Genomic DNA, 12891 nt, shown 5'->3' on the forward strand with positions numbered 1-12891 from the left:
CTCTCTCTCTCTTCTCTTCTCTCTCTCTCTCTCTCTCTCTCTCTCTCCTCTCTTCTCCTCTCTCTCTCTCTCTCTCTCTCTTCTCTCTCTCTCTCTCTCTCTCTCTCTCTCTCTCTTCCTCCTCTCTCTCCTCTCTCTTCTCTCTCTCTCTCTCTCTCTCTCGTCTCTCTCTCTCTCTCTCTCTCTCTCTCTCCTCTCTCTCTCTCTTCTCTCCTCTCTCTCTCCTCTCTCTCTCTCTCTCTCTCTCTCTCTCTCTCTCTCTCTCTCTCTCTCTCTCAGGGAGGTAAGATCCTGGATCAGCGTGGACAGCTCCAGAGGCCATCTCCTACAGGAAGTTCACCTCGGCCAGCGATGCCTGGAGCTACGGTATCGTGCTCTGGGAAGTGATGTCATACGGGGAGCGGCCTTACTGGGAGATGTCCAATCAGGACGTGAGTATGCAACCGTCGCCAGGGTGACCTAATGAACTTCCTGCTAAGAGAGGAAATGATGCGTAGAGCGGCCAGGTGGAAGACTGAGTCTGAAGCCTGATGGTCTGAACCAGAAATACATATACACACAGAAATACAGCATTGTCACCTGAGAGGGATTTATTGGCATTTATTGGCTTTATTGGCATGGAAACATATGTTTACATTGCCAAAGCAAGTGAAATAGATATTAAACTAAAGTGAAATAAACATTATTCTCACAAAAGTTCCAAAAGAATAAAGACATTTCAAATGTCATATTATGTCTAAATAGTGTTGGAACAATGTGCAAATAGTTAAAGTCAATATGTTTTGTATTTACAATAGTGTTTGTTCTTCACTGGTTGCCCTTTTCTTGTGGAAACAGGTCACACATCTTGCTGATGTGATTGCACACTGTGGTATTTCACCCATTAGATATGGGAGTTTATCAAAATTAGATTTGTTTTCAAATTCTTTGTGGGTCTTGTAATCTGAGGGAAATATGTGTCTCTAATATGGTCATACATTTGGCAGGAGGTTAGGAAGTGCAGCTCAGTTTCCACCTCATTTTGTGGGCAGTGTGCAGATAGCCTGTCTTCTCCTGAGAGCCAGGTCTGCCTTTTGTCGGCCTTTCTCAATAGCAAGGCTATGCTCACTGAGTCTATGCATAGTCAAAGCTTTCCTTAGGTTTGGGTCAGTCACAGTGGTCAGGTATTCTGCCACTGTGTACTCTCTGTTTAGGGACAAAAAGCATTCTAGTTTGCTCTGTTTTTTTGTTAATTATTTCCAATGTGTCAAGTAATTAATTTTTATTTTCTCATGATTTGGTTGGGTCTATTGTGTTGCTGTCCTGGGGCTCTGTGGGGTCTGTTTGTGTTTGTGAACAGGTGACTAGCTTGCTTAGGGGACTCTTTTCCAGGTTCATCTCTCTGTAGGTGATGGCTTTGTTATGGAATGTTTAGGAATCGCTTCCTTTAAAGTGGTTGTAGAATTTATCGTCTCTTTTCTGGATTTTGATCATTAGCGGGTATCGGCCTAATTCTGCTCTGCATGTATTATTTGGTGTCTCTCTCTCTTTCCCTCCCTCCAGGTGATCAAAGCGGTGGATGAGGGCTACAGACTGCCTCCTCCTATGGACTGTCCTGCAGCTCTGTACCAGCTGATGTTGGACTGCTGGCAGAAGGAGAGGAACAACAGACCCAAGTTTGAACAGATCGTCAGCATCCTGGATAAACTCATACGCAACCCTGGGAGCCTGAAGATCACAGCCAACACCTCATCCAGGTACTATACACATCTACATTTAACCTTCAAGCTCTCAACCCTGACCTCTGAATCTAACCCTGGCAGCCAACACCTCATCCAGGTACTATACACATCTACATTTAACCTTCAAGCTCTCAACCCTGACCTCTGAATCTAAGCCTGGCAGCCAACATCTCATCCAGGTACTATACAGATCTTAACTGAACAGCTATCTGTACGCGGTAGTATTAATAAAGCGTTAGACAAGGTGACGTCTTTCTCTGCTCCTCTCCCACGCACCTGGCTCAACACGGATGGACACCAGACATATCTGTTCCCCACACATCTCCCAAGGCATTATGGGTCACGGCACATCCTGCTCGTTAGTGACAGCAGCGACAGGAAACACTGTCCTCCACCCTGGGACTCGTTTATCCCTCCCTCGCTTTTAGTGTTTCCTTCTCTCGCTTTCTGTCAGACACTCCCCCTCTGCTGGCCTATTACAATATTACTGGTGACTTGAAAAATGAGGAGGATGGGGGACCCACGGTGTAGGAGCGGAACGCAAGAAGACCACAAAGTGAGAAATGAGGAGGATGGGGGACCCACGGTGTAGGAGCGGAACGCACGAAGACCACAAAGTGAGAAATGGGGACGGATGGGACCCACTGTGGTAGGAGCGGAACGCACGAAGACCACAAAGTGAGAAATGAGGAGGATGGGGACCCACGGTGTAGGAGGGAACGCAACGAAGACCACAAAGTGAGAAATGAGGAGGATGGGGACCCACGGTGTAGGAGCGGAACGCACGGAGACCACAAAGTGAGAAATGAGGAGGATGGGGGACCCACGGTGTAGGAGCGGAATGCACGAAGACCACAAAGTGAGAAAGTGAGGAGGATGGGGGACCCGGTGTAGGAGGCACAGAAGCACCACAAAGTGAGAATAGGAGGATGGGACCACGGTGTAGGAGCAGAACGCACGAAGACCACAAAGTGAGAAATGAGGGAGGATGGGGGACCCACGGTGTAGGAGCGGAACGCACGAAGACCACAAAGTGAGAAATGAGGAGGATGGGGGACCCACGGTGTAGGAGCGGAACGCACGAAGACCACAAAGTGAGAATGAGGAGGAGGGGACCCACGGTGTAGGAGAGGAACGACAGAAGACCACAAAGTGAGAAATGAGGAGGATGGGGACCCACGGTGTAGGGGAGGAACACAGAAGACCACAAAGTGAGAATGAGGAGGATGGGGGACCCACGGTGTAGGAGCGACACAGAAGACCACAAAGTGAGAAATGAGGAGGATGGGGACCCACGGTGGAGGGAGGAACACAAGAAGACCACAAAGTGAGAAATGAGGAGGATGGGGACCCACGGTGTAGGAGCAGAACGCACGAGGGACCACAAAGTGAGAAATGAGGAGGATGGGGGACCCACGGTGTAGAGCAGAACGCACGGAGACCACAAAAATGAGAAATAGGAGGATGGGGACCCACGGTGTAGGAGCAGAACGCACGGAGACCACAAAGTGAGAAATGAGGAGGATGGGGGACCCACGTGTAGAGCGGAACGCACGAAGACCACAAAGTGAGAAATGGGAGGATGGGGACCCACGGTGTAGGAGCGGAACGCACGGAGACCACAAAGTGAGAAATGAGGAGGATGGGGGACCCACGGTGTAGGAGAGGAACACAAGAACCACAAAGTGAGAAATGAGGAGGATGGGGACCCACGGTTAGGGGAGGAACACAAGAAGACCACAAAGTGAGAAATGAGGAGGATGGGGGACCCACGGTGTAGGAGCAGAACGCACGGAGACCACAAAGTGAGAAATGAGGAGGATGGGGGACCCACGGTGTAGGAGCAGAACGCACGGAGACCACAAAGTGAGAAATGAGGAGATGGGGGACCCACGGTGTAGGAGCAGAACGCACGGAGACCACAAAGTGAGAAATGAGGAGTATGGGACCCACCGGTGTAGGAGCGGAACGCACGGAGACCACAAAGTGAGAAATGAGGAGGATGGGGGACCCACGGTGTAGGAGCAGAACGCACGGAACCACAAAGTGAGAAATGAGGAGGATGGGGGACCCACAGTGTAGGAGCGGAACGCACGAAGACCACAAAGTGAGAAATGAGGAGGATGGGGGACCCACAGTGTAGGAGCGGAACGCACGAAGACCACAAAGTGGCTTTCAAAAATCTTCAAAGAATAATTATTTTAACCTAAAGTATTTAATAAAGACATTTATAGTACAATATTATGGGGAATGGGATTGAGAGCGCTCCTTACACAGTGTTGGAAAGGGATCACAGCAGTGATTGAATGAGGGTATGTTCAGAGGCTTGACGTCAGTGCAGGATAGGATTTGACTGGGAAGACAAAAAACACACTACACAGTTAGACTAAGAATGCTAAGAATGAGTTAGTCCAAGCAAGGAGTAAAATCATTGATATGTAATAATGTGTTTGTGTATGTGATTGACTCTACAGTCAGGAGGAGACTTAACTGTAAATACAAATAGCAGATACATTCCATTACAGCTGCGCCATTGTAGGTATGAACTACAAGTTTCTCCATTAAGTTCAACTCAGACATCTCAAAATTCACAAAGTCAAACACAGACTGCGCGTCTCGCCCACTTGACACATCAAAGTAGCCCAAGAAACGTTCCTGAATAAAGCCCTTATCATCCACATACCTGATGATAACTGACAACTGCAAGCAGACTGGTGCCACCATAGGTCCCAGAGCGGTCAGACTGGTGGCACCATAGGTCCCAGAGTGGTCAGACTGGTGGCACCATAGGTCCCAGAGTGGTCAGACTGGTGNCACCATAGGTCCCAGAGTGGTCAGACTGGTGGCACCATAGGTCCCAGAGTGGTCAGACTGGTGGCACCATAGGTCCCAGAATGGTCAGACTGGTGGCACCATAGGTCCCAGAGCGGTCAGACTGGTGGCACCATAGGTCCCAGAGTGGTCAGACTGGTGCCACCATAGGTCCCAGAGTGGTCAGACTGGTGGCACCATAGGTCCCAGAGNAGACTGGTGCCACCATAGGTCCCAGAGTGGTCAGACTGGTGGCACCATAGGTCCCAGAGCGGTCAGACTGGTGGCACCATAGGTCCCAGAGCGGTGGGGCAATTTTTACCCCCTGGGGTCCAGAGTTTTTCCTTATCTGTTAATCTAACCAGGAAAACTCTGGACCCTATAAGGTATGACAGTGATTCATCAGTTTTAAAAAGGTTTATGATGGGACTAGTTTTTCCAAATCAGGTCACATGGTTTTAAAAAACTCCTGAGAAAACTCCTGGCCCTGGGGGGGATGAACACCCTGTCAAACTGCAGAAACCTTATACTTGCTCATATGAATTATATTTAGACTAGACTAGGAGGGGGGTTTCTACTACCCAGACACAGATAAAGTGATAGACAATAGAACTCACAGGGCTCAGCTTATGCATGTCTGCATCATGCAGGCCTATGCAACTGTAGGCCTTATAAAACATTAACTCACATCTGTCATCCTATTATGTGGATTGATTAATTCCAATTAATCATTTTTGATTGAAAACGTTTAGGCAGCATAGCCAGCCCAACTTTGAATATAAACTCAATTTGATCACCTTCACATTTTCTCCTGACACACAAATGGACTATAAATACATAACGTTACCAATGAGTTTACCCTGACCAGATGGACAGGGCGCACAGGCTGTATGCAGCTGCTCTTATTAGTAGCCTACAGTTGATCAGACTGAAAAATAGTCTCGTTTTCATCCCATACAGCGTGTCAGATCTCTAATGTTTAGGTGTAGCCCAGGCTGCTGCAACATTTATGTAATGAGTTTCTGCTTGTGTCTGTCCGGAGGGATTGTGTTCTTTGCTAAATAAATACCAGAGGAAAGTGGAAAGCCTACCTGAGTGCGAGCGTAAAAAATGCGCTGGGTCAACCTCTCTCTTTAATCTAACTTCTAATGGATGATGTGATGGAATCTATCAAATCATTCTGAATTGATTTTGACATCCCAGAAAAGACAGTCGAAAGTTCCATAAGTTCAGCAAATAAAGCATCGTAACGTGCAATTACCGCTGCAAGCTCCTTGTAGTTGCTCTTGTTAGCGGAACTTACCCTCTCGTTGTGTCCTCTGAAGCCAATTCTTGCCCAAAAACGCAGTGGTGTTGATATGCCGCTTGAGAACATCCCTGTTTCTTCTAACTTTCTCGTTGTGTTGCGCAGTTTGAATACGCAGACCTTCGTCATGATCGATACTGCTTTTTCCCTAAAAGCTTCAATTTGATGTGGGCTCTCTGCTTTTGTTTTTCCGTTTAGCTGAATGATCAATGTTCTTCAGGTCACTGTACCCCCCTTTTGCATGAGGCTCAGACCTTCCAAAAAGCAGGCAAGGCCAGCAATACAGGCGGCCTGATGAAAGGCTCCCTGTTAACCAGCTATACTTTTGATTCCAGGTGGTATTGAAGCCCTCACCTTTTCCTCCTTCTTCATGAAAATGATCTCAGGCAGAGGTCAGAGGTCGACCCTCGGTTTTAATTTGCACCTTTTCCGTGTACCCCAGAGAATGAAAGGGGTTCTTAAACAAAAAGTCAACAACATTTACGGTAACATTGGCAGCGAAAACTACGCACTTGAGCTGCTAGCTAGCTAGCTACTGCTACTTGCTACTGAAGTTAGCAAGGCAAAGTGCAATTTATTTCAATAACTGGACACAATAATCTACCTCCTCTGTCTCCTGTAATTTGAGGAAACTCATTTGAATTTAATAATATTGTAATGACCTGACTAGATCATAAAAGAACAATTGTCCAGACAGAGGATGGGGTTTACGAATTGAGTTTACGAATTGACGGTTTATTAACCCAACTTTACACAGGCTACTGTTTGTCCGTAGCCCACGCCAAATAAATGAAAGATAACCACAAGCCAACCGTGACCTTCTCTTGTGAAGGCCAGACATAAGAGAGAGAACAAAGGCTAAACCTGGTTTTAACTTCCAATGCTCCATCCCCCTGCCCAACCCCCCTCCACACCACTCTGCCAACCGCCAGGATGCCCGGCATCAGAACATTCCAGGCATTCCCGTGATTGGCAGATAGCAGGTTGATTGGCATGTCGGACCCCGCGAACACTGNGCCAGGATGCCCGGCATCAGAACATTCCAGGCATTCCCGTGATTGGCAGATAGCAGGTTGATTGGCATGTCGGACCCCGCGAACACTGGGTACTGTTAAATACAACACAACCAACTAATAGCCTAACACATAACACACAGCTGTCTGTGCAGGTCGCTACAATATAAAAAAAAATGCTCAACTATCACTTCTCAGCCTCCATCCAATAATCTCACCAAGCTTCTCAATGCATTGAATGCCCCATAATGCTCGGTGGCGCATCCCCAATACAACACACTACATTTATTCTCTGATCCTAATCCTATGATTGGATGGACAACTTGTCAGTTCATACTGCAAAAGCTTTGATTGGTTGGAGGTTGTCCTCTGGAAGTGGTCATAATTACCATGTATGTCTATGGAAGGGGCTGAGTCCTACAAGCATCCTAGGTTTTGTATTGAAGTCAATGTACCCAGAGGAGGACACAAGCTAGCTGTCACCATGGTACACCATGGCGCTACCCCAGAGAGTGCTGTTGAAGTTACTATAGACCTTCATTTTAAAACAGTGAGTTTTAATCAATTATTTGGTGACATATGAATATATTTAGTCTAGATGTATCTAAACAGGATAACCTTTTCAATGTATTTTTTTTTTCTTTAATGAAATTTCACTGAGGAGGTTGGTCCTCCCCTTCCTCTTCTGAGGAGCATCCACTGACTGATACTGTCTCTGTCTCTGTCACATGCTCCCCCCTCTGCTGGCCTATTACAATATTACTGATACTGTCTCTACCTCGCCCTCCAACCAAGGTGCAAGACATTACTGGATCTATCAAATATATAGAAACCACATATTGAATCTCTCAAGATATCAACCCGATATTGAAATAGGGGCCTCATAGAAGGTGTTCCTCTGTGAATGTGTTAGGCCATGATAGTAGTGTATAGGCCTATAGGGGAGAGCTGTTTGTATTATGTGCAGAGGTCTACAGAGGTCTACAGGGGAGAGCATTTATTTTGTATGGGCAGACCCCTATAGGGGAGTGTAGTATTATCTTTATATTTTCAACATGGGCCTGAACCTGTTTGTGTATGGACCCAGTTGGTAGTAACATGGGCCTGACAGAGGCTGTCATAAACAAACACTTCCTGCTTCCTGTGTGCACATGATGTTATGATCTCACTTCAACTGTAACCTGTGTAGTTACTGGTCAGGCCTCAGACTAGCTCTCTCCCTCTTTCTCTCCCTAAACTGCCACACGTCCTGATTTTCCTCTTTTCTCTCACTCACTCTCTCTACAGTACATACTAATACACCTAATACTCATCTCTTTTCATTCTGTGTTTCCATCTCTTTGTTTTGACCACTGGGGAGGTCCAGGGGACTGAGGCGCTGGTGTAGAGTGGCCTTGGGCAGGCAGAGAGGGAGCAGGGAGGAGGGAGGACTGGAGCTATAGCTGGAACAGGGGTGGGGTAGAGGGGGGAGGCGATGGGGCAGTGGGTTGGTGGAACAGACGGTCCTGGTATTATGGAGACCTCGGAACTCATAATGTTGACTAATGATTTGTTAAGAAAGTGAAAATGGGTCCCTGGGAGTTTGCATGTAATTTTCCTGATTGGCTTTTAACACAGGGCTGAAGTGCTCGCGCGAGAGCAGGTGGCGACGGCCCGGGGCAAGGGAGACCGACTTTCATATCGGCGACTAGGCAAGTGCCTGTCGTGAGTGGTGTGTCACCGTGGTCGTCCGTGTGTGTTTCGTTGTATGTGATGTACAGTGGGGGCGGGGGGGGCGGGGGGGGCTTGCAGCCCCGCAGCGCCCGGCAGCTGGTGTTCGCGGCTCCCCAACTATCCATCATCTGCTCCAATGGACTGCCCTGACGCAATGAGAGAGTCCCCCATCCCCCAAGCCAGCAGTCAAAGCCCTGGCCGGAGTGCACTGTCTGGGCGGCCGACGGGAGAAGGATCCCCGCAACCTGGCGGTAGACTGTGCACTGTCACTGCGAGGCCCTTGGGGAGACGAGGTCCTGGGGTCAGAGTTTGAGCTCGTGGGTGGAAAGTGAGAAGAATCTTAGGGCAGGTGTACCCACACGCCAAGGGCAAGTGTCGGAGAAGCGCTTGAATACAGGCATGTCAAAGAGATGAGAATTAAAAAGTGTGTTTTTAATTGACCTACCTGCGACAAGAAAGGTTAAGAAATGAAAAATGGTAGTGAAAGAAGTGATGAGTGAAAATAAGAGGGTGTTGAAGTGAGGCTTGATGAGTATGGGTTAAGAGTGCCGGTACACGTAGCTGTGAGAGGAGCCAATGGGACCAGGGATGGCGTAGGGGAAAGGGGATGAGTGAAAGAGGACCACGCGGGCAAACGGCAGATGGAGGGGAGAGGTGGAGGGGGGTTGGAGGGTAGAGAGACCCAGCAGATGCCATTTCTCAGTTCCCTCACCAAGTGAGAACGCTGTGCATTCCCTCTACTTCTACCACCTCCTTCACCCCAAGCTTGCCCAGATTGTCACTTCTCCCCCTCTCTCCTTCTCCCCCTCTCTTCGCTCCCCTCTCTTCCCCCTTCTTCCTCCCCCTCTCTTCTGTCCCCCTCCTCCATCCTCCCTTCTCTCCTTCTCCCACCTCCCCTCCACTCTCTCTACCCACCCCTCATCTTCCTCTCTTTCTTCTCCCCCCTCCTTCTTCTCCCCCTCCATACTCTCACTTACTCTTTCTTCTCACCCCACTCCGCCCACATCCTCTCCGACCGCCCCTGAAGAGCCCTAAAAACATGATACTACACAGCAGTGGTCTTTCAGAGTGGAAAACAGACAGAAAAGGAGAGAATGAAAAGAACAAGAGGGAGGAAGAAAAGACAGGGACGGTGGTATTGTACTTTTCTTTCTCACCTCCCGATTGTTTTCCATCATGTGAAGAATTCTCCTTTTTCTGAATCCTGTCTCTGTAAGATGTGATGATGTGTACACAGGGGTTTACGATACCAACTCCTCTCCATGACAACAAGCATGTTCTTTTACTTCCCTCTCATCTTTTCTCATCCCTCGTTCTCTCTGCCTGTTGGTCCGTCATGAGACTTCACCAAGCGCAGTTAAAAATAAAGAATAAAGTAAACAAACAGAATCCTACAGAGGGAAGACAAGGTCATCTATAGTTTACCTCTACACTGACACGCTGACTGCTCTGGAGGCAGGGGAGAAAACTCTGCAGATCAATAGTCTCCTCATCCATGCCTGGATGGTGTAATCAGGGAGCTGTGTGGGTGTGTGAGAGAGAGATGAGAAGAAGAGGCTCCCTCTTTTCCTCCTCCCCTCCCTCTATCCCTCTCTCCTCTCTTCCCTCCTGTCCTCCTAGTTGGCTCTCAGCTGTCAGACAGGCCTCTGATGATCAGGAAGAGATTCAATCACATACCAGTCTCTTAGCTCTCCCTTTCCTTTGCCACTTCTTTCTCTATCCTCTTCCGCCCATTCTTGATCTCACTCAGACATGGCCTTGCTCTCCCTGTGGTGAGCTGTCTGGCTGGTTAGTTGTGTTCCAGACAGAAATCATCTATGGGATATTGTTTACTGCTTTGTTAACTTGTCATGGAACAAACATATTCTGGAAGCATAAGTCTAGTAGTCCCATAAGCAGTAGGTCTTACCTGTCCCACCCTTGAGAGGTAGCGTACTGCACGTCAGTCTGCCACTAATACAGATAACAGACAAACCTCCAAACCACCCCAAATACAGTGTCACTTGCTGTGATATAAAAATCTGTCATTAACTAAGACTCTAAACCTTTCCACCACCCAAAATACTCAGCCTCAGGTTGGACTTGACTTCCTGCTATTCTGATTAGTTTATTTAGACTACTATAAATACACCCTCTATGGGAGTGGCAGGACCAAGCTGGTTTCCTGTCCGGTGTTGGCTTGTATCGCCTAGGCTGTGTGTGATCAGGTGCTATGGTTTTCTGACTCACAAACATACACACACATGCGTACACACATGCACGCACGTACACACAAAAGAGAAAGAAGACTACGGAGTTATTGACTGGTTGGTTTACGCAGACGTCTGTCTTATGAACAGCAGAGGAAACATGGTCAGGGTTAAGGACAGACTCGCAGATACAGTCCTCTCTTACTTTCCGTCATTCTACACATCATCTTCGGATCTTTCCCTTCCTCTCCACCTCATCTCTTCCTCTTCCCTCTTCTCTTCCCTTCTTACCACCCTCTCTATCTACTCTCCCTTCCTCTGCACCTCTCTTTCTTCCTTCTTCCCTCTCTCGACTTCCCTCTCCACTCTCTCTTACTACCTCTCTCTCCCTTCCTCTTCCACCTCTCTCTCCTCTGCCCATCTCCTCACTCCTCTATCACACCTCTATCTCTATTCTCCTCTCCCCTTCACTCTCACCTATTCTTCCTCTTCCCTCTCTCCCCTCTTCCACCCCTCTCTATTCCCTCTCCCTTCCCTCCATCTCCATCCTCTTCTTCTCCTCTCTCCCTCTCTCTTTGCCTTTCCTTCTGTCCACCCCTCTCTATTCCCTCTCTCCCATTCCACCATCTTCCCTCATTCCGTCTTACCTCTTCCCTCTCCACTCTCCTCTCCACTTTCTCCTAACCCTCTTCATCGTCCCTCCATGCTATCACATACCCTGTCCTCTCCTCTCTCTCCTCCCCTTCCCTCCTTACACCTCATCTTCTCCTCTGTCCCTTCCTCGCTCTACACCTCTCATCTTTACCTATCTTCGTCCCTTCCACCAATTCTCTTCCCTACTCTCCCCTCCTCCCTCCTTCACTCTTTACCTACTCTCTTCCTCGTCCTACTCTTCACCTCGCCCTCCGTCTCCCCTCTCCCATACTCTTCTTCAACCCTTCCGATCTCCTCATCTCCTTCCCTCTCCTCTCATCATTCTACATGTCTGCGTTCCCTCCCCTTCGATCACTCTCCCTTCGTCTCTTCTACCTCTTCATTTCCCTCTGCTCCTTCCTTCCTCTTCTACCTCCTCTCTTCCATCTCTCCCTTCCTCCTCTCCCTTCTCTTCTACCTGTCTCTTCCTCTCTCCTTCCTCCTCTCCCTCACTTTCTAAACCTCTCTCTTCCCTCTGTCGCGCTTCCTCTTCTAACCTCTATCTTCGCCTCATCTCTCTTCGCCCTCTCCCTTCCTCTTCTACCTCTCTCTTCCCTCTCTCTCTTCCCTCTCTCCCTTCCTCTTCGTACCTGTCGCTTTCCTCTCTCTCTTTCCTCCTCTCCCTTCCTGTCTTCTACACTCTCTCTTACCCTCTTCTTCTCTTCTACCTCGTCTCTTCCTGTCTCTCACTGTCACTCAAATCTCTACAAGACAGTGCTCAAGCCATGGCTTTTCATCTATAGATTTAGTTGTTTATAGGAGCAGCATGAAATTTTGATTGGTTTAGATAAATGAAGTGGTTTAGATTCTATGCCGATAAGACTGCAGTATTGTAGTGAAATTCTAACTATTTTATTAGCAGAAAATAACAATGTAATTATAGCATAAAATTAAATGTTGTTTATTGATTAATAAATAATATTGATTAGAGATGTCTAAAAATCGTAAATGTGAATATCATATACATTACAAGTTTCCTTTTTCTTTGGTCTGCAAAGCCCTCCAACATATAATAGTGTTGGAGCTAGATTGACGTGATAGAAACAGTACAGAGCAGTCACATTGGAATCATCAGACTTAAATTGTGGTGTGTGGGCTTTTCACTGGGAGAGCTTGTCCATAACAACACTGCTGCAACAGTAACAGCAGTTGTGGGTAGTTCCTTCTCTCCACAGGGGAGACCCGTGGTGATGTGTGGTGCAGAGTGGTGTGTGTGTGTGTGTTTTATGTGTCTGTGTGTGTGTGCATGGGGAAATGTGGTTACAACCTTCTCTGTTTCTCTCTTTGCAGCATGTGTATTTTATGAGCTTGTTTTCTCAATATAACAGTTTCCAGTCCCTGATGTGATTTGCAGAAGTCCAGCACGCGTGGTGTGTGTGTGTGTGTGTGTGTGTGTGTGTGTTGGTGTGTGTGTGTGCGTGTGCTGTGCGCGGTTCGATTGTGCG

The 12891-nt window shown here is 47.8% G+C and overlaps 1 protein-coding gene across 1 annotated transcript in view; it reads left to right on the top strand.

The window, feature by feature from the left end:
- The first annotated feature begins 307 nt into the window (after window positions 1-307).
- Window positions 308-12891, top strand: part of LOC111959276 (ephrin type-A receptor 3-like) — a 22461-nt gene continuing 9877 nt past the window's right edge. The window contains exons 1-2 of the mRNA XM_024134923.2: window positions 308-431; window positions 1543-1736. Of these exons, the coding sequence (XP_023990691.2) occupies window positions 387-431; window positions 1543-1736 (239 nt within the window). The 5' untranslated portion in view covers window positions 308-386. The remainder of the gene's footprint in view (window positions 432-1542; window positions 1737-12891) is intronic.

The sequence above is a fragment of the Salvelinus sp. IW2-2015 genome, linkage group LG36 (genome assembly GCF_002910315.2).
Source record: "Salvelinus sp. IW2-2015 linkage group LG36, ASM291031v2, whole genome shotgun sequence".
Taxonomy (NCBI): domain Eukaryota; kingdom Metazoa; phylum Chordata; class Actinopteri; order Salmoniformes; family Salmonidae; genus Salvelinus; species Salvelinus sp. IW2-2015.